Below are 22,097 nucleotides of genomic sequence, written 5' to 3'. Positions count from 1 at the left end.
TATATTCAGGGACCTGTGAACCTAGTGATGTGACCTGCTGGCAAGTCCGTTCGTACTTCCTGCTTTGCTTTGTCTTCATGTCCATTCCCAAAGTTGCGTGGGGAGATGAGGACAATACATGTACATTCATACCTTGCCAAAGGGATAAGGTACAGCTTGAATCTGACAAAAGTTCGCTTGACTCCATTCTAACTCGTCCAAAACTTGATGGTAGTGAGTTCAACTAGGTTTAGCAATGCTGGATTACTGCCACTGTGGGAACGTACCAGCTGCAGGAGGGAAGAGGGGGGGACTTAAAAACATCCCTCCTGCTGCTGTCCAATATCTTCTGGTAATCTACAACTTCCAGTCATGAGCTGTGAGACTGAAGATGTCTTCTGTCAGCCAAGGGATTGATAGCAGTAGTAAGAAACTTTGTAAGGTGACCAAAGAAACTTCATATGCCCAGTCCTGTCAGCTGGGAATTCTGTACTTGCTTGCTAAGATGATGAATGGCAAAGGCCTCATAAGTTTCAGTTTCCTTGTACTGTTTTTCCTCTTTTTCCATCCATGATTTAACTTATTTATCTTTTAAAATTAAGCACTGCTTAGAACTTGATGTTCTGGCTGACTGGCTAGATGACATGTATGCTCGCTGAAGTTGAGAGAGCAAGGAAACAATACTTACTTTTTTCCTTCCAGTGGTGTCCATGTTTTGGAACAAACAGCAACTACAACGAGCGCTCTGTGCTCCAAGAGGGTTGGGTAGTGTTGTTCAACTGTCCTGTAATGCCTTTTTTATTTGTTTGCTTTGTAATGAATTAACTTGTATTTCCCATGGCAGAAGTAGACTGCCATGGGAAATACATGAAGTATTTTCACAAATCACAGGGCAAATTCAGAATTTTTTTTTGGGGGGGGAGGGATGGAACAGGTGTACAGATTTTTTTTTTATAATTATCAAATTATTTGATCTTTGATTCCTGAATTTTACCAATGAGGATCACCCCCTGGCTCATACAAACTCCTATGCCTGCACAGATGTGAAGCACAGAAAACGCTAGGGAATTAGATGTGAAGCATGTTCCCTTTCAGTCTGTGGGTAGGTTCAGATTTATACCACTGGCTCCTGCTTGAGTGGCTGATTGCTTTCTGTGTTCCTTTATTGGTGCCAGGTTATGTAATGTGTCACTGGGATGTGCTAGAGTAAGTCTGAAGGGAGGTGCCATGGCTGGTGTTAGTCACTTGTCTGATTTATTGTCAAGTTCTGAAGGACAGACATGAAGGTGTAAGTAATGTATTTGGTGTGTGATGTGGATTTGGGTAATCATGGGCTCTCAGTGCCTCAGACACACCATCTAGCTAGAGGAAGAGAACTCGTGTTAGACTGTCAGTGCCTCTGCCATGAACTGACTGTTCCAATTGATTGCTTGTTTACCTGTTCCTTCCGACAAGCTTCCTCAGTTGGCTTGTGGTTTTTGTGTTGCTACCATATTTGTAACAAAAATATTTCTACATTCTTAAAAGTAACAATACCACAGGGTGAAAATCGGTTTTGTCTTAAGGCTGTATCAGATGAAGGGTCTTGACAATGTACTAAGCTTAAACTCTATGCTTTCCCTACTCCTTAAGATTCTCTGCAGATTTTTTGCTTTCCATGTGAAATTCATGCTTTTTCATCTCTGGGTGTTTCTGATCTATTGGCTTTCATACTACTTTGTAGTTCTTTTCCCTCATCTTGCGGTGTTGGTCTTTTTTTTCTCTTAAAAACTTCTACAGTGAACTGTGTGTAGCCCTACTGATACACCCTGGTAAAGCCTTCACGTCTGATCTTTGAATTCAAAACACAAACATAGTTTAGCTCACAGAATTTCTTTGAGACAAGTTGCACCGAATGCTGAAGTTTGTATGAGTGAGACTTTCCACATGGCAGTCAGTTTTCACACAGGCCTTAGTGAACTGGTGCTAGACCTGTGGGATGAGCTGACACTGGAAAGAAAACCCTCCAGGTTGCTTGTAGGTGGAAAATTGTCTCTGTATATCATCTGTGCAAAATTAGCCAAAGTCTTGTGGGCCGCTGTTGTTCAACTTTGCAGGGTATTCGATTTCACTTTCTTGCTGATTCTTTTGTTCCTCTACTACCTGCTGCTGTTACTCATTAACTTGTTGGAGCTGTTACTGCACTAAACTGTGTTTGGCTTATTTACTATCAGCCTAATGAATTTGGAAGATTTTTGGATGTGTTCTGTAGCAGTGGTTGATACCCTTATAGTGGCATGATGATAGCTAAAGCAGAGAAATATTTTGTTCCAGTATCTATAGATTAGCCAAACTTATCTGAAGGATATGGGTTGGGCTAATTGTATGAATTGCAGGCTGTGTTAGCCTTGCATTTCTAGCGCATCTTCAAGAGAGTTAGAGGGAGGAATAAAGTGAGATGATAACTCTTGGAATAGTTACAACTTTACTTTGAACTGAAAGTAGGTTCACGATACCTATTGATTACTAGAAAAGTGCTCACTACATGTATCCATACATTATTAAAATGGTGTCTTGTGTTTAGTGTGTAGCAACATCAGACAATCTCACATCTGGATCAGATGCCTGAAGAGTGCACAAGTGTTAAAAAATAAAAATAATAAAAAAAAAATGTTTATTGCTCTCAATATATGTAGTTGAAGGAGACTTGCATTTGCCAGTGAACCTGAATTACAAGATTGCTCAAATCTGATCTGAACCGAAACAGAAATTGAAGAATGGCAGTGTGTTGCGACTCTGCCTCTTTTAAAAGGCTTCTTTAAACCTTTTGGAGTTAAAAAGGGAGGTCCTATTTGCAAGGCTGAAAAATGCTTTGTGGAAAGTTGGGTTACATGTGCCTTGCACAGTGATACGAATAATTACCTAGGGTGTTGTTTCTCTCTAGCTTGGAACTATTACTAACTGAAGGGAAGATGGAATAAGAATTAGTGTAGATGGAATTAGTGTCATCAAGTTTCTTGAAGAATACTTTGCCTTAAGTTATAACAAAGTCATTGTTGATGCGGTTGCAGCATGATTAGAATATCATGATGCAGAAAGCTGCTCTTTAACCAGCCCATCTGCACAAATGTTCTGAGGGAAAGCAGGTACTTGGGCACATAGCTTAAGTAAGGTAAGTTCTTTCTGAATCTTTAGAAATAATTCATAAGGAGCAGTGTCTGGCTCCACATAGGATACAGAAGTGATTCCATGGCTTAACTCTCTTTCTCGACAGAACATTTCTTATTCATTCAGAAGATGAAATACAGGAAGGTGTGGGAGCACACCATCAGTCAGCATCTGTAATGACACTAATAAAACCTTGTCAGTGAATCTTTTCAATGCTTGTTTGAGCCAATTATGGTGTTCTTTGAACTATGTGGAACCGGTCATAAACTAATACAGTTCAGTCCCTCCTTGATGAGGCATACTGTTAGGATCATATCTGAATAGAAGGCACGAAACAAATATGAAGTGTAATGAAAAATTTAAAGTGAAGGAAAGAATTACACTTGCTAGCATAGGTTGCTAAAGGTGTTCAGGGGCATCATGACAGATGCTGTTTGCCCAAAGTTACTTGCACTGTAACTTAGACATAGTTCAACTTAAAGTCTTAGAGTCTGTAAGGTATGTAAGCAAGGCAACAGGTATAAAAAAGCTGTACAGAATTGCTGTGTGACAGCAATTCACTTTGATTACCTCACTTTGATTAATTCACTTTGATTACCTCACTATTTGGCTGCTTTTTTTTTCTTAAAATTTATGGGAGAATTTTTAAGTCCCTTTCCTGGGAAAGCAGTTGCAGAATGTGCATCAGATGTGTGCAGCCACTTGTGTGGAAAAGTGGTTTCAAATGTGGAAATACAAATAGATAAAGTACAGTCCCAATTTTAATTTCTTGAGGTAAGCTTCTTATTCCCATATATTTCATACATTGTATCTTAAGAATATGCTTATACTAAAGAATACAGGGACTTCTACTTCCCTTGTGGAAGTGATGAAGGTTTCTAACATAGTTGCAGCTCTGAATATAATGCCTTGGTCTGGTCCTTTTTCCTGTTCGGGTGGAAAAATATTTTGTGTGGGCAGAAGTACATAAGCTAACTACACTGCAAGACACATTGCTACACATTTAGTTAAGAAATGTTCCTACCTGAAAGTTGGCAGGATGTGTGAGTAAAGACCAGTCCTACTGCTTGCTTCAGTTGGGTGGGGGGACCTTTTATAGGAAAAAAGGTTGTTATTTGGTCACGTTTTTGATTTTTATTTCATGTGTAATGATTTAGATGCTAACTGAGACTTCCCAATGCTTTAGTGGAGTTCTTATCTAGGAGAAGAACCAGAAATACAGTCAAGACTCAGCATGGTCTTTCGGTAATACTTTCAGATCCTTAACTGTTCCTTAAAAGAAACAATCACTTATCTCTTCTGATACTGCAGCTAGGACATGAAAACGTGAGTGCAGCTGCTACAGACACTGCATTATATTCTGCAGAAAGCATGAGATAACAAAGTTATGTTGTGATCTGCTTTGTTAACAGTGGGGTTCTTAACTCTCAGGTATAATACAGAAGTCTGAAGTCCAGTAACTTCGTCCTCATTGATTAATGTTAAGTTGTGAACTTGATATAATTTTTTCCAAACATGCTAAATGGATTGGGTGGAAGTAGGAGTCACAAATTCCTTATCAGCTGCCAATACCTGTCTTCCCTCAAGATTTTGTCTTAGTCCAAACCAGTGTATCATCAATACAGCTAAGCTTTAAACGTATGCTTATACACAGAATTATGATCCAAGCAACCTTGATACACAGAAGAAACATGAGCTGTAACTTTAAGAACTTCTCTTCATTAGCTGGATCTTAATTACAAAGCATGCATAGTTGACCTCCTATTTTTAGGTGGTTCTGCATATCATCGCATAGTTCCCAGGTTTTCTTGCTCTTTTATTGATCACTACATTCACTCTTTGCCACTGAAACCTCATGTTTTTTATGTACGTTTCCATATAAACACCTCTGGGCGGCTTTTGCAAACTAATTTACAAGGCTGGCTTCAGTTTCTTTGCAGTTCAGTCCTGAAAGGTTCCTGTTCAATGTGTTGTTGAAAGACCTTACCAGAATTCATGCTGAAGGATATAGCAAGAAGCGTGAATTTTGGGAGAAACACACAAAAGTGAATATGCTGAGGGTATGGATGTCTCTTTATCAACTGGGAACGGAAGGCGACTTGGAGGCATCAGGTCAACGGTGCCTGGCGTCTTTCCATCTTGTATGGGAGATGGTGGTGGTGGGGTTATTAACAATGAAGCTACTGTTACATAAAATATTTTGTGCGATGGGATGGTAATTAGCTGGAACAATCCTGTCTTCTGTTATTAATCAAGACGGCTTTCAGCCCGGCAAATTCTGTTGGAACAGTCAGCCTAGCTCTGAGCACCTTCAGAAGACAAGCCTGGGAGTTATCATAGACAGTTCTACCGGATAGCAAAGACTATGGATTAAATATATTTACTTTATGACACACCAGTTCCCTTTCCTTCTTCCCTGCCCTTATGTACACACACTGTAATCTTCCCGTGTTTTGTATGCAATAAATTTTCAGTGTTTTTCCACTAGCAAGCCACATCATCACTGCTCTCATCATTTTAGAGAGTCTGATTTCCTTTTCTCTCAGCTGACTTAACTGGTAGATGTGTCGCTGGACTCAGAATAATTGTTTCCAGTTTGCACATGATTGTTTCTCTTTATTTGACCCAAATAAAGTTCAGTGCACTCAAATGAGTTTATTAAAAGAAAAATATGGAAGTAGTTAACATAGTGACTTGGGTTTATAGGTCACGTTGTGGTTCATGTGCCTTGATTCCCAAAAGTAAAATCTCTGCTCTTTGCAAGCAGCAGCTGAGTGGACTGGAGGCCCTTTGGAGGAATAGCATTTTTTCTCTAGGTTTTTGCCTGTTTACAGTCTGGTCTCTGATTAGGTTTGAGAGGGAGTCAGGTCTTCTGTCACCAATACTTAACATGGGTAAACAGTGTATTTGTGTTTGGTTGTTTTCCTAATCCTGGTGGGTTTGGGAGGAAGGGTGTTTCGAATTTGCCTTGCGAGGCACAGTGAAGCTTTTGAGATCCCGGGGCAGGGAAAGCTGAGAAGAGTTCAGTCCCTAGCTTATTCCAGCTTCCAATTTGTGGCACGCTGTTCAATTATTGGTGTGTTAAAATATATATAGAGAGAAAGGCATGAGCTTTTAAATCTCTTTGAATTTTGCAGGCCCCCTACAGACTTCCCACTGAAGATATTAAATCCTTCCACAGTAAATTTAAGACTGCTGACACTTTGGTGTTTCTTAATTATTTTTCACGGAACCTCTTTAAAAGTAATTCAGGGGCTTCTGAGTCCTGTGGACTGGAAATTGGAAATCACTGGTTTAGGCAGTTCCACCACAAAGTTGGAGAAACTACTCTTTCATTTCTGGAAATCGTGTTGCTCTGAAGTAGCACTAAAACCAAGGCTCTTTTAAAATTAAAAATCCCTTATCCTCAGGCAAGTCCTTGAAATGATTAAATGAATGAAAGCAGCTGATACAAATGTCAGCAGCGTCTTTTAATCTGAATCTTTAAATAGCAGAAACTTCTGAAATGATCAGCGTATGCTTTTAATTGCATCTTTTTACAGAGTTAAGTGCTTTAGTCGTTTGGTAAAGAGGAGGTCCAGGCACAGCCAAGGATGTGCTCTTTGCATAGCCTTAAAGTGCTCTGTTTGTGAGACCAAGATGCTCACCCGTGCTTTGGCAGTGCCCCAAACCAGTACGCTGAGAAAGGTGAGAGCCTTGATCTCTTCTGATGCTGGCCCTGACTCGGATGTGTTGATTGCCAAAGCAGGCTGGGAGATAAAGAGAGAAAGAAGGACCAAGATGAAGTGCAGATGGAAGAATGATCTCGCTTGTGGAAGCGGGGCTAAGTTCTGACACCTGCCAGTTTACAAGTCCTGCCTCTTTACCAGCAGTTGCTGATTTATCCTTCATGTAATCCCGTTGTGTCATTGAGACAGTTCAGTCCTGGGCTGGTACGTAGTCAATTCCTAACCTGGACTAAGAACCTCTGCCACCTTTTTGCCTCTAATACACTAATACAATTTAACCTTACTTCTGCCCAAATAGGAAGACACAAGAGTGTTTACAGTGCTCTGCATAATTTTGATCACCAGTTCTTGTTTTGCAGTTTGGTTCTCTATCTTAGCCATGTGTGAATGTTTAGAGAACTGCAGGGTTTTATGTGGATATTCTAACAAGGCGCAAAACCTTTCTTCCTGCCTTCTGTTTTTAAAGGCAGACAAATAGCAGTTTGATACTACACTTTCCTCCTTCATGTTCAGAGACCTGTCAACCTATGACGCAAGGTTTGCTCTATTTCCTTTGCAGAGGGGATCCAGTCAGAGCAGTGGCGAATCCTGTGCCAGCCCTCTGAGCTGCAGCATATGAGCCCACGCTAGATAGGTATGCTTGCCTTTGTAGTGTTGTACGTCATCCAGCATGCTGTGAAAATGCAAATGCTTTAGGCTATGCTGCCTCAAACTGTTCTCAAAGCAGTTCTGGCCTCTTGTTTTTGGCCTGCCAGTGTGCATTCAACTGCTGTGTGGTTCAGAGATCTGGCAAACCTCCTGACACCGAGCTTGAAGCTTTACAGGGCAAGACTGAGTCTTCTTTTTTTCTGCTTGGTGTACTTCCTTTATAACACATCAGAAGCCTTGTAGCACTCGGTTCTCCAACCTAGGTTTCCAACAAATTCCAGGTCTCCTTAGTATTATGTTTATTGCCTGTACTTCCTACACTGTTTTGGGGAGAAAAAAAAATAAATACACACACACACATATATATATATTTATGGTCATCTTTCATGTTCCTTTAGTAGGTAGCGTTCAAGATGTTAGTTTATTCAAGGGATTGGTGTGGCGGGGAGTCTATGGAGGTCTTTCAAATCCTGTAAGCTGTTTCATCTGTCCCTGAGTAAGTCTTGTAAGTAATTGTCTTGCAAGATTTTGGTACAGTACAGGACTGACAGATGACCCTTTACCAGAAAACTTGTCATCTGTGTATCTGTAGTACTATGGGGAAATCTGGCTTGCAGGTTGTAATAGCAACCTGTCACTGAAGGTAAATTTTTTTTGGTTACGTTTTTCATGAGGAGTGTTTCTTATCAGAGTGGATTTGGAGTTGCTAAGTGTCTGAAAGATTACATTGCGTTCTTCTGCACATGGCTCTTCTTCATTTTGTAAATACAACAGGACATTTCCTTGTAGTGTGCTACTTTTTCTCTTACTCTGCTACTAAGAGAAGAAAGATATTTTGATAGAAGAGCATGTTGTCAGCATAAGATAATAACTTTGCAACAGGAAGATGCTTTTAGGGTTCTACACAAAAAAAAAAAAAAGGTTATCTGGGAAAACAAAACAAAACACCTGAATTAAAAGGCAAATTGCCATTTTTGGAATAACTCAAAGCAGATGAGTTCATCAGGCTTTCAAAAATAAGGTGGCCCTCCAGCTTTTCAGCTGCTTGTGCTGTGTTCAGGAGAAATGACTTTAACCCACAAATGTAAATTTCTTCATCATAGGCTTTTACCAGATCAAGGTCATTCATTATTCCTTCTAAATTTCTGCCTTCCCCTTAAGGTGTAGTTTTAATGTTTCTGTATTTGAAATGTCAGAAGCTAGTGGCTTGCTCGTTGTTTTGTTCAGCAGTGAATGCTTCAGCTGATACTTGTGTAAAACGTCTAGCCTGGTTGTGAATAGCTGGTGAGCTGATTAAGAAGTGCTTTCAAACATTATAGTAGAATTTAAGTCTTGCTTTTGTTCCATGGATAAATTATATTTAAGTTTTAAATGATTTTTTGTGTTCTTCATGAATGAAACTGTGTAAGCTCTTTCTTTCTACCCCTATGCTAGTTGTATTAGAGATTCTACTTTTTTTCTTCAAAGTCATTTATTAGGAAAATGACCATTGAGAAAGCTAGTCAAGAAGTTGCAGGCAACTCTATTAATATTAATTTTAAAATTTTAAGTTAAACTGTTAATGAAGTAGCAGTAAATGATTGACTTAAATTCCCTTTACTTAGCCAAGAAAGTCAAAGTAGCAAAGAAAGCAAAAACTTACAGGTTATTATGTTGTCTTTTAGTAAACCTCTATACATCACGGATTTCTAATCTACACAGACACTAAGTTTTAACCTACAAAGAATAGAAACGAACAGAAGAAACTTGAAACTAACAGAACTTCACTCTTTCTCATCTGTGACTATGTGCCACTGCCTCTTCCCCCTGTGCTTGGTGTTTGTCTTGATTAATGCAGATCCATGCATGGAAGTCTGTGGGGAGCTGTTAGCATCCACGTACAGCTAATTAATACGGCATATCAATAGCAGGTATTAATTAAGTGACACATAAATTTGACTTGTAGTATGTATTTGCCATGGTACACATAGTATAACGTAACCATATTACACCTTAAGTTGTTATTAAATGCCATCAAAACAGAATAAGGTATTATGTATTCATCACCGGTCTAAATAACCGTGTTACTGCTAAGCACCAGCATTTAGTGCTCTTAAGAGGAGAACCCCCAGATTCATTTAAAAAAAAAACAAAACAAAACAAAAAAAAACCCTACCTTTTATTTCAGTGTTAAAATTGTATTTTTGTTCTTTTCTTTTGTTATATATTTAATATAAAAATGTAATATTTTGTTATTGTATTATTGTTCTTTGTAAGCTTCAATATTTATTGTTCTTTGTAAGCTTTGAGTTTGCTTGGTCATGTCCTTAATACCACTTCTAGAAAATGTTTCTGGTCTTTTGAATTGTAAATAAACTGGGATCGGGGAAGGCTGTGTGTTGTGTTTGTTTTTTTCTGCTTTGCAACATAATTAAGAGGATTTACTATACCTGTTAGCCAAAGTAAAAGGCAAATAATCACTAGAAAAATCAGTCTCTTCACAGCAGTGACTTCATTGAACGTGAATATAGAAGAAATAGTGTTTGATAATATCAAAGCATGTCACCATCTTTGAATATTTTTCTGATTCAGCATATTAATTCAAAGTGTTTCTATTGTTCTTTCCTTGCTTGCTGCAGCTGCTAGGATGCTTAAGGCTGACTTTTTTATTAAAAAAATATGATGTTTCTTTGTGTGCCTGCAATCATTTATTTTTCAATTTATTCTTCTGTAGCTGGGGTGGGCTTCACTTGGAGCAAAAATGAAAAGTGTTCAGCTTTCTTTCCCTAAACCAAATGCCTGGAAGATTTCATTTTCTGAACTACTTCAAAAATGTTTATTATTTCAGAAGACAAAAACAAGGATGTTACCACTCAGTCCTGACATGGAATTGTCTGCGTGAGTCAGAATACAGGGATGCGCCACAGATCATGACCTGTAATTCTAATTTCTCAGTGATTTCAGGCTCTTCCTGAGGACTTGAGAGTACTGTATCCACACATCCCTAGCAACATACCCACTCAGCTTTTTCACTCCACCTTCCTCATGTAATGTTAGTCATTGCCTTCTTTCTCAGATGAGTTCTTTCACTTTTCATCATCTGTTTAGAAGTTGTTCTTTAGTTTAAGTAATATGGTTGACAGACTGTGGCTTTTTCTTCCAAATTCCTTTTGATTTCCATTTATTTTTATCCTTAAAAAGGAAAGAGAATGAACTTTTGAAGCATTCACCTCCTAGCACTGCAGCAGCAGTTTGTCATGTGGAACACAAAGGAGCTGATGGAAAGAAAATACTTGTGTAATAACTCAGTTTTTGAATATTTATTGATCCTATCTACATTCTCTTCAGTTCTGAGTATTATTTGTGTAGCAGCCTTATGAGAGGCTACACTTCCAAGAGGCATGCTCTTTCCAAGAACACACTGAGGAGGTGCTGGTAGCAAAGCCAGGACTGTATTCAGGAGGTGGCTGAAATGGGGTTTGAGGGACGGGGTGGCATGAAGGATTTCTTTCATGAAGAAGGTAATAGTCAGGAGAAGCAACAAGATCCTTTTTTTGTCAGGAGCTACAGTGATGAGTTATTAAGGGCATGAGACAAGAGGTAGCTTTGTTTGGGGAATGGCAGAGGTCTTTGATTTGTTGCCACCAACTCCTTTTCTCTCAGATTTTTTACCATGAGTTTTCTGTGGCAAAACTCATAGCTCCTCTGTGTTCAAAGAGGTCTAAAACACTGGGGTTTAAGGTGAAGTTGTAATGTTCTAGACTGTTAAAGCAGTGGCCTGTGAATGCTTTTCTGGGCAAGAACCAGTGACCCTACTCCATGCCAGGTTTAAAACATCCGGGTTTCCAGCAGTTTTATTTATATTTTCCCTAAACAAAGCCAGCTGTTAATTTCTGAATGTAGGCCTTGTGTGGGTGTGTAATATATATTAAATATATATCTGTACATTTGCATGCATCTCTGTCTTTATTGATAGTAAAAAAGATTCACAGGAAAAAACAATTTTGGTAAAAGGGGTAGGAAGAGTCCTATTTCATATTTTCTTTGGATACTGTTTTGATCCAACTGCAAAGGAAGCATTGCTTGGGTGTACACTTAGCATCTGTGTTGTTGTCTTTCACTTCAGCTCTATGTGGCCACCGAAGCCATCCTCATTGCACTGGTGGGGGCAACTCCCCCTTACCACTGGGACCTCGAAGAGCTCTCGGCTAACCAGAGCCATGGCAACCAGTCAGCGAGCGAGCAGAGGGCTTTTGGGGAATGGCTCCTGACCGCCAACGGCAGCGAGGTTCACAGGCACGTACACTTCAGCGGCAGCTTCACGTCAATAGTCTCTGAGGTAAGTCTGGAAGGTGTTTTGCTGCCTCGTGTGTAAGTAGTAAATGGCACTCAGGGAGTATGGAGCAAGCTGGCGGTACTGCTGCTTCTCTGTTCCCTATTAGTGTATGTTTTGATTAGCAAATGAAACAGGTGCTACCTCCAGGTAGAGAACAGGTAACCTATTCATATCCTTACTGGCAACAAAAGCTACGTTTGTTTTGCAATGCAGATCTTGACCAACACTCTGCTCCAAAAGTACCCGCCTTCTCCACATGGGAGATGCGTCTCGGGTCTTGTAGCCTGGTTCCACAGTTGAGCTGTAATCACATAATTGCACTAATATGTTCAAAATCCTGTGTGTATCTCGAGCTATTTCTGGCCACCTTCTGCAATTTCCTTGGTAAGAAAGGCAATGCATCCATCATGCAATTAGCAAGCAGTAAAGATATGGAGAAGAAATTACTGTTCCTTTGCTGCTCCAGGTATGAGGGAGGACATCAGCAGTGGGGAGCAAGGTGGACAAAGCAATTGCATATGTTCTATCCCAAAATAAGCTTTAGCTTTATCAGTGTGGCCTGTTTTGTAAGTGTCCTCTTTCATGGTCTAGCCACAGCCTCTAAAGGAACGATTGCAGCTTCCACGCTGTTGTGTTCAACACTTGCCATTCTTGCGGCCTTGAGTATTTATTAATGCCATTCTTCTGTGCAGGAGCCCCATCTGTCTGCAGCTGTTATGAGACCTGAATTTAGCACTATACAACTAAGTCAAGCAGAGCACTGCTTGATAATTCATGGCTATTGACCGAATGCATTAATACTGTTTGAATTAGTCCTGTAAAGTACTTAATGTTATTGGTTATGAGCATATTAATAAACACTGCCAGTTTGGGAATAGTACCGAGCAATTGTATACAACAGGCATTACTTCTTATTCTGGTAATGAAGTGGGTATGAGTGCTAATGCCACTACAGAAATTAAAGTCCTAATGGACAGTAGCTTTTCTTTAAGCATAACTTAAAGCTAATTGTCAAAAAGGTTTTAAAATCTTTTCTGGCCTTTTCCTGGTTTGCTTTTACTTTCTCCAAGAATTGTTTATTCTCTTAAACTTGACATGTGAGACATGTTCATGGAGCCTAGCAGTGGCTTAGGATATAAATTTTGTGAAGATACGTACGCGTTTTAGTTGCACAGGTAAGAAATGCAGGTAAAGAACGAAGTTTACTTGAAAAAATACAAAATTAAGAAATATCTCATGACATCTGGTACATTAAAGAACTTCAAAGAAGAATCTGAACTTTTCAGTAAAGGCCCATGCATATAAAAATCCTGTTGCCTCTCCTGTATTCCATAACTAAGATACAATTTGTTCAGAAATTTAACTGTATACATGGTACATTTGAAAACTGAGTTAACTATGAAGTTCTTGGAGTATTTTTTCCAAAATGGTCTGATATTATTTTGGGGATTTCTGATTGCTAAGCGGTTTCTATACTGATGTATAGAGAAGTTTTTTCTGCATTTGGGGAAGATATTTTTAATGCTTACTTTGTGGCATAGCTTAGTAATAACTTGACTATTGCAGAAGTGCTCTGAAAAATATTTTGATGTAAAAAGATGCATAGTATTCCTTTTTTTTCAGGAGAGAGGCCTCAAGTCCTTTAAAGGGCTTCTTTGTCACTGTGATTAACTTGCAGAACAAACCTTGCTTTGCCACAACCAAATTTTGCCTTGATCTCTGAACAGTTCAGAAAGTATTTATTGACATAGTATCTAGTGTTGGCTGTTTTTTAACACTTATACCAAAATTAGAGAATGATTCTTTAGCTCTTATGAACTTAACTGTGTTATTTCAAGTTAAAATTAATCTAATATAGGTAGGAAGGGGGATGGGGCTGAGGCTAGGATTGTTGGGGCTGTGCCAGGGGGAACAATGGCAAGGCCGGAGGATAAGGCAATGGCCCAGCTGAAGTGCATCTACACCAATGCACGCAGCATGGGTAACAAACAGGAGGAGCTGGAAGCCATCGTGCGGCAGGCAGGCTACGACTTGGTTGCCATCACGGAGACGTGGTGGGACCAGTCTCATGACTGGAGTGCTGCAATGCCTGGCTATAAGCTCTATAGAAGGGACAGGCAGCATAGAAGGGGTGGTGGTGTGGCTCTCTATATTAGAGAGTCTTTCGAGGTTGTAGAACTCGAGGTTGGGAATGACAAGGTCGAGTCCCTTTGGGTTAGGATCGGCAGGGACAACAAGGCTAGTGTCCTGGTCGGGGTCTGCTATAGACCGCCGAACCAGGATGAGGAGACGGATGAGGAATTCTACAGGCAGCTGACAGAGGTTGCAAAATCATCAGCTCTTGTACTCGTGGGGGACTTCAACTTCCCTGACATATCCTGGAAGCACAACACAGCCCTGAGAAAGCAGTCTAGGAGGTTTCTGGAGAGCGTGGAAGATAGCTTCCTGACACAGCTGGTTAGTGAGCCTACCAGGGGTGGCGCCCCGCTAGACCTTCTCTTCACAAACAGAGAAGGACTGGTGGAGGACGTGATCGTCGGGAGCTGTCTCGGGCAGAGTGACCACGCAATGGTGGAGTTCACTATTCTTGGCGAGGCCAGGAAGGGGACCAGTAAAACCGCTGTATTGAACTTTCGGAGGGCTGACTTTGAACTGCTCAGGACACTGGTTGGTGGAGTCCCTTGGGAGGCGGTTCTGAAGGGCAGAGGGGTCCAGGAAGGCTGGGCAATCTTCAAGAGGGAAGTCTTAATGGCGCAGGAACGGTCTGTCCCCACGTGCCCAAAGACGAGCTGGCGGGGAAGAAGACCGGCCTGGCTCAACAGAGAATTGTGGCTTGATCTTAGGAGGAAAAAGAGGGTTTATAAGCTTTGGAAAAGCGGGCAGGCCACTAAGGAGGACTTTAAAGAAGTAGCGAGGCTGTGCAGGGACAAAATTAGGAAGGCCAAAGCTCATCTGGAGCTCAATCTGGCTACTGCCGTTAAAGATAACAAAAAACGTTTCTATAAATACATCAACACAAAAAGGAGGACTAAGGAGAATCTCCATCCTTTACTGGATGCGGGGGGAAACTTAGTTACAAGAGATGAGGAAAAGGCGGAGGTGCTCAATGCCTTCTTTGCCTCAGTCTTTAGCGGCAATACCGGATGTTCTCTGGATACCCAGTACCCTGAGCTGGTGGAAGGGGATGGGGAACAGGATGTGGCCCTCATTATCCATGAAGAACTGGTTGGTGACCTGCTACGGCACTTAGATGTGCACAAGTCGATGGGGCCGGATGGGATCCACCCAAGGGTACTGAGGGAACTGGCAGAGGAGCTGGCCAAGCCACTGTCCATCATTTATCAACAGTCCTGGCTATCGGGGGAGGTCCCAATCGACTGGCGGCTAGCAAACGTGACGCCCATCTACAAGAAGGGCCGGAGGGCAGACCCGGGAAACTACAGGCCTGTCAGTTTGACCTCAGTGCCAGGAAAGCTCATGGAGCAGATCCTCCTGAGAGTCATCATGCAGCACTTGAAGGGGAAGCAGGCGATCAGGCCCAGTCAGCATGGCTTTATGAAAGGCAGGTCATGCCTGACGAACCTGATCTCCTTCTATGACAGAGTGACGCGCTGGGTGGATGAGGGAAAGGCTGTGGATGTGGTCTACCTTGACTTCAGCAAGGCTTTTGACACTGTTTCCCACAGCATTCTCCTCAAGAAACTGGCTGCTCTTGGCTTGGACTGGCGCACGCTTCGTTGGGTTAGAAACTGGCTGGATAGCCGGGCCCAAAGAGTCGTGGTGAATGGAGCCAAGTCCAGTTGGAGGCCAGTCACTAGTGGCGTCCCCCAGGGCTCGGTGCTGGGGCCGGTCCTCTTTAATATCTTCATCGATGATCTGGACAAGGGCATCGAGTGCACCCTCAGTAAGTTTGCAGATGACACCAAGTTAGGTGCGTGTGTCGATCTGCTTGAGGGTAGGAAAGCTCTGCAGGAGGATCTGGATAGGCTGCACCGATGGGCTGAGGTCAACTGCATGAAGTTCAACAAGGCCAAGTGCCGGGTCCTGCACCTGGGGCGCAATAACCCCAAGCAGAGCTACAGACTGGGAGAGGAATGGTTGGAAAGCTGCCAGGCAGAGAAGGACCTGGGAGTGATGGTTGATAGTCGGCTGAATATGAGCCAGCAGTGTGCTCAGGTGGCCAAGAAGGCCAACGGCATCCTGGCTTGTATTAGGAACAGTGTGACCAGCAGGGCTAGGGAGGTGATCGTCCCCCTGTACTCAGCTCTGGTGAGGCCGCACCTCGAGTATTGTGTTCAGTTTTGGGCCCCTCGCTACAAGAAGGACATGGAGGTGCTTGAGCGGGTGCAGAGAAGGGCGACGAAGCTGGTGAGGGGCCTGGAGAACAAGTCCTACGAGGAGCGGCTGAGGGAGCTGGGCTTGTTCAGCCTGGAGAAGAGGAGGCTCAGGGGTGACCTTATCGCTCTTTTTAGGTACCTCAAGGGAGGCTGTAGCGAGGTGGGGGTTGGCCTGTTCTCCCACGTGCCTGGTGACAGGACGAGGGGGAATGGGTTTAAGTTGAGCCAGGGGAGTTTTAGGTTAGATGTTAGGAAGAACTTCTTCACTGAAAGGGTTGTGAGGCACTGGAACAGGCTGCCCAGGGAAGTGGTGGAGTCACCATCCCTGGAAGTCTTCAAAAGACGTTTAGATGTAGAGCTTAGGGATATGGTTTAGTGGAGGGCTGTTAGCGTTAGGTTGGAGGTTGGACTCGATGACCTTGAGGTCTCTTCCAACCTAGGAAATTCTGTGATTCTGTGATTCTGTAATGTGCTGTTATAATAAATTTTCCTGGATTTTTTACACTTAGAGGAGTTGATTTGTGGTCACAAGACTTGCTTTAGAAGTGATTTTTATCAGAATCTGGACACCCTATTACTAACTGTCAGTAAATATGTCACCACTTAAATGACAATTCAGAATGAAGCACATACTGAGAGTAAGCAAATTATGTTCTATTATGTTCTATTATGTTCTTGGAGCTTCTGAATGATTTTGTTAGCTCCCTAATCTTGGTGAGGTAGTTTGTAACTGAGATGTGAAATACTATAGGCATAGCTAGATAGGATATCTAATTGGGCTTTGGTATTGGAAAAGGTACTAAAGAGAGGATTAGTATTATTGCAGGGATAATGAAGTCATCACCAGTTTACCAGCACAAGAAGAAAAGTTGCGTGTCACTGAAAGGAACTATTATTTTGAGATTCAAGAGGAGTAGAAAAATAATACAAGATACAAGATAAAATAATAGACAAGACAAAATAATACAAGATACAAGAAAAATAATACAAAATACAAGTTTTTAGAATAAAAAAATGCAATCGTTTTTGAACAGTGAGAACATAGCATAATTTAATTCTAGATTTTTATGGGAGGAAGGTTCAACCTGAAAGAGGAGATTTTTTTTGAGACACTGAAGTCTATAAGATCATATGAGGGTCAGGTGTGTGTTCAGAATAGAAAAGATCTGGAAGTTACAGAAGTTACAGAAAGTGGACTGTTTTTTTTAAAAAAAAAAAAAAAAAAAAAAAAAAAGGCAATGCCACAAAACTTGTCTAAAACTACCGAAGTGTTTCTCAGTGATGAGACAGTTCATAAGGAAGAGAAGATTGTTTCTGGATGTAAATGACAATGCTTTATATTGCATGGTGTGCCTACACACTTCAGCAATATATATCAAGAGGTAGGAATGATTTTACTTAAGAGAATTATATGAGAAAAGGCAATAAAAGGGAGAGAGAGGGAAGAAGGCTGCAAAATTACAATATCCCATGAGGGACTTATTCTTGAGTTCAGAATGAAAGACTGTACTTGATTTGGGGGAGCTATGCATTTGGTTTCTTCCCATCCAGAGTCTGTAAGGCAGTATTTGTTTCAGTGACTGATGACTGATTGAATGGGATGCTTAGGGGACTTAAGAAAGGTTTTATCATCCTGAAAGTATGTCATCCCCCTCCAACTATTGCAGAACCAGTTTTACTCTGGTTCATTCTCCTTTTTTGTCTCCATCCAGTGGTTTTTAATTGGCAACACATCGTACAAAGTCAGCGCTGCCAGTTCTTTCTACTTCAGTGGTGTGTTTGTTGGAGCAATTTCCTTTGGCCAGCTCTCAGACCGGTTTGGGAGGAAAAAGGTCTATCTCACAGGTAACCAGAAATGGTCTGTTTCACAGGTAACCTAACAAAATGAATGATGTGAAGCTGTCCTGTTTCTGAAGATGAGTGGCAAGAGCCTAGTTTCTGCTGAGAGCTTGATACACAGCAGCTGAGTTACATGCTGTGATTTTTTTGTCCTTCCAGTACACTTGATTATACTGTCCTTCCAGTGTATTTCTGGGGACAAGAAATCAAAATTTGACTGTTCAGTCAGCATCTGAGCATTTGGGAGATGTTCTGGGTTTAGGAAGTGTACCATTAGAGCTTACATTTAAGAACTGAGTATATGCAGTGGTTGTCATGCTTGTGGGATCTCCTCATGTTGCAATTAATATTCATGTTAATTTGTTAGCAATGTTCTTTCATGTGTAATCTGCTGTGATTTTTTTCACATTTCATCTCTTGGCTGCATAATTTAATTTTCATGTATTTGGGTTCATCACTTTAAACTTTGTAAGTTTTTGGTTTTGTTACTGTCCCCAGATCAAAACAGCATTTGGAACTTCATGTTTTGTGTGTGTGTTTATAAACTTACTTGTCAGTGGATAAGTATGTAGAATTAAAACCAGTGGCTTTCTTCAAAGCAGCAACCTAATTAATTCAAAGCAGATAAAGATGAGCCTGCTATGCAGTGCAAACTTCCAATACACTGTCCTCTGATTAAGCTTCTCATCTCTAGCCTATACGGAGTGCTTTCCAAGTATGAGAAGAGGTATTTTGTCATATGTTTAGTCTGTAAACTCTTGTATGGGGATAAATATGAAGCCATTTTAGCTGGAGCCCTGCAGTAGTTCTGAGTGTTTGAAAAAAAAAAAAAAAAAACCTTCAGTGAACTGAAGTTCAAAGTGTAGTACTGCAAATCATGTATCAAATAATAATCCTAATGTTCCCCTGTTATGATATTGACTTTGGGTACTTTTTGCCTGAACTTGTGGCATGTAGCAGTGTTTTTCAGTTGTTGAATGGGTTTGCTTAAAACATAAGTCACTGAAAATCAAGTAAAGATGTTAACAATTGCTTCTGTTTTACATGAGATGCTCTTCTGAAATGAAACCTTTTGCATTGTTTTTCAGGTTTTGCCCTTGACATCTTGTTTGCCATTGCAAATGGATTCTCACCCTCATATGAATTCTTTGCCATGTCCCGATTCTTGGTAGGGGTGATGAATGGTGGGATGTCGCTGGTGGCCTTTGTTCTTCTGAATGAGTGTGTTGGTACTGCATACTGGGCGTTAGCAGGTAAAATTTGAGTGTCAATGTCTATTTTCAGAATTTTTAGATTTATCATGCACACCACTTGAGAGATCCCAAAGCTCACTAGCATTTGCCAAGTTCATTCTACTCACTTGAGCATTTGTGTAACAACAATCTTTAAGCCTTCCTTTGTTTAATATGAACTATAGACAAGCACAGTAGATAACTTGGCCATTTGTATTTCTGCATCACCCAAACTGACTAAGGTACTTCAATTGAAACAAGTCTCCTGTGGATGTTACACACCTAAATACGCATCTGTGGTTTATGATAACTGATCTCTATCCATCAGGATCTTGGGCTATGCAAAGCAGCTTAGTTTGTTTATATGATACATATTGGTTATTTCACTCCTGGCTATTCTCAAAAAAATCAACCAAACAAACAAAAAAAAACCTTGTATAATGGGAAGATGATACAACTATTGTTAGCACTCAAAAAAGAGTTGTCCCATGTGTTAATCAACCTTAGATCAAATGATACAGATGCCTTTAACTGCCCTGCTTACTAGCGTTGAAGCTGTACTTCAGATATGATGACTATATGCTGTACTGTTTAGGTACAGTCTTTCTTTTTGGAGTGACTTCCCAAGTCTCTGACAAGTGGCAAAGAAGTGTTCTGATGGGAGATCAGTGGCTGTTTTAAAAGAGATTATCTTGCAAATCATGAGAGCTACAAACGAATACTGTATATTCCAAAAAATACCATTTTCCACTGGTTTGTAGTATTTTTTACACGTAGAAAAATGAAACATTTACATTTAGAATTACAAAACTTATTTATTTACAGGGATTTGAGTGAGGAGACTGTAGAAGGGTGTTTCTTGGGCTTGTCTTGATCTTTGTGATTAGGTGTAATGCGTCTACTCCATATGGGTGAAGGACAGAACATTCTTCAGTCAAATAGCTGTGTATTTGCCTGTATTGCTGAGTTAATTTTTTTAATGAAGTGTTAGTATATGTATGATCCCACATGTTGGGAGTTAGCAGTGTTCCTTAAAGGAATGATAATGATGTTTTGTTCTTGTTTCTTTTATTTTATGTTAGGATCTATTGGTGGCTTGTTCTTTGCTGTGGGAATTGCCCAGTATGCTTTATTAGGGTACTTCATTCGATCCTGGAGGACTCTGGCTGTTGTGGTTAACCTGGAAGGAACAGTAGTCTTTCTTCTCTCTCTGTAAGTTATTTTTCAAACTGAAGTCCTTCAAGGAAGATGTCAAAAATGAGAGAAAATACAATTAAGTCAAGGAGCTTTTCTAGGATGGTATGAAGTGCTGTAACTAAGGTATCTCTCTCAACCTCTACCACCCTATGTTCTGTGCTTACTTTAAATTGCAGTGCTGCAATATCTGAAAACCTAAGCATATGTTGCATTGTCTGTGCATTATTACTGTAGATGGGAACAGTCTTGAGTAGTATAGAAGAACATCCTGATCTTTCACTGGTATGTGTAGATGCTTTAAACTGTTGTCTGGTGTGCTACAAGATGCTGTATATACATTCTAAATGATACAGAAACATTAATATGTTTATGTAATAACATGATATTTCTTTTATAATTCTGCTTACATGGAAGGAAGAGCATCAAAATTGCTTGCACATACAGTCTCAAAGGTGACATGTAAAACAATGGGCAGCTTTCTTTTACTTTTTTAATATTGTGATTAGTGAAGAAGAAGAAGAAGGCTTCTTAAGGTAGTTGGGCTTTTTGTTTGTAGATTTCAACGCTGAAAGGTATGATGCAGTGTGATCTTTCTCATATATTTTCTGACAGTAAAAACTTAGTGACTGAGGGAATAAGTGAATTTTAGCTTCTGTTTAAACTTGTTTCTTTCCTTCCAACATATGTAACATTAGTAACTAACTTTGTGTTAAACAATCAAAATGTCCTTTCAAAGGATGCATCAGAACTCAGGGATAGGTCTTGAAGGTTGTAAGGTGAAAGGCAGACTTGACATTTCTGATACTTCAAAACTTAAAACAGTGGCATTTCAGGCCTTTTAACTTGTAGTTTAACTTTTGCATATGTTTGATTTTTTTGAAGTGCTTTATGTATGGGACTTCAGAGCTGTTTCAGATTTTTTCATTCCAAATTTCACACTGCTTCCCACCCACATTGCTTTAAAATGATTCTTTGTAGGAACTATTACCAGAGTTTTATCATGGGAAAGAAAACACATTCATTTCTAAACCCTTATTTAAAAAAAAAAAAAAAAAGATGATTCTGTGCTTTTAAATTAATGATCTCACTTCTGGTCAGAGAGAATCTTTGAAGTTCTGGCAAAAGGTTGAAGTTTAAGTTAGTTCTGGGAATCTGAAAATAGTATGAGATTTGTTTTGTAGGCTGTGTTGGAGTTATAGACCTATCAGTTAAACACTGTGTATGGGGAACAAAAGCCTGGTCTTTGTACAGCTTCTGCATTGCTCTTTATGGGAGAAAATTTGGGGAAATGCTGAAACATGAGGAACAGGAGATAACTAGTCAGTGTTGCAAAAAATATCTTACTTTTAGTTATATGGTGCCTCTAATTGATAGTTTCACTAGAATGAATCCTGATGATATTGCAATTTATAGTATTGTGTATGTATGTGTGTAGACATATATATGTAATTTTTCACTATCTAAATTACATATGAATCATGTTCCCTCTCCTTTCTACATGTTTTGTCTGTTTCAGTAAGTGAATTCTATACCTAAAGGGCTGTTTGAAAAAAAATCTGTTATGTTGAAACATATTTCAGACTTATTTCCATAGGCAAGCCTAGCGATGTAGAACAGAAAAGCCCTAAAGCTGTCTCTGATATATATATATATATATATATATATATATATATGT

General features: G+C 40.2%; 1 protein-coding gene across 1 annotated transcript in view; it reads left to right on the top strand.

Annotated features, from left to right (window-relative positions):
* SLC22A15 (solute carrier family 22 member 15) overlaps positions 1-22,097 on the top strand; it is a 39,646-nt gene that overhangs the window by 465 nt on the left and 17,084 nt on the right. Inside the window, exons 2-5 of the mRNA XM_032189036.1 lie at positions 11,608-11,820; positions 17,867-17,999; positions 19,082-19,246; positions 20,308-20,437. Coding sequence (XP_032044927.1) covers positions 11,608-11,820; positions 17,867-17,999; positions 19,082-19,246; positions 20,308-20,437 — 641 coding nt within the window. The remainder of the gene's footprint in view (positions 1-11,607; positions 11,821-17,866; positions 18,000-19,081; positions 19,247-20,307; positions 20,438-22,097) is intronic.

Source organism: Aythya fuligula, chromosome 1, assembly GCF_009819795.1.
Source record: "Aythya fuligula isolate bAytFul2 chromosome 1, bAytFul2.pri, whole genome shotgun sequence".
NCBI lineage: Eukaryota > Metazoa > Chordata > Aves > Anseriformes > Anatidae > Aythya > Aythya fuligula.
Note: the sequence above shows the minus strand (reverse complement) of the source record. Positions and strands in the feature narration are given on the sequence as shown.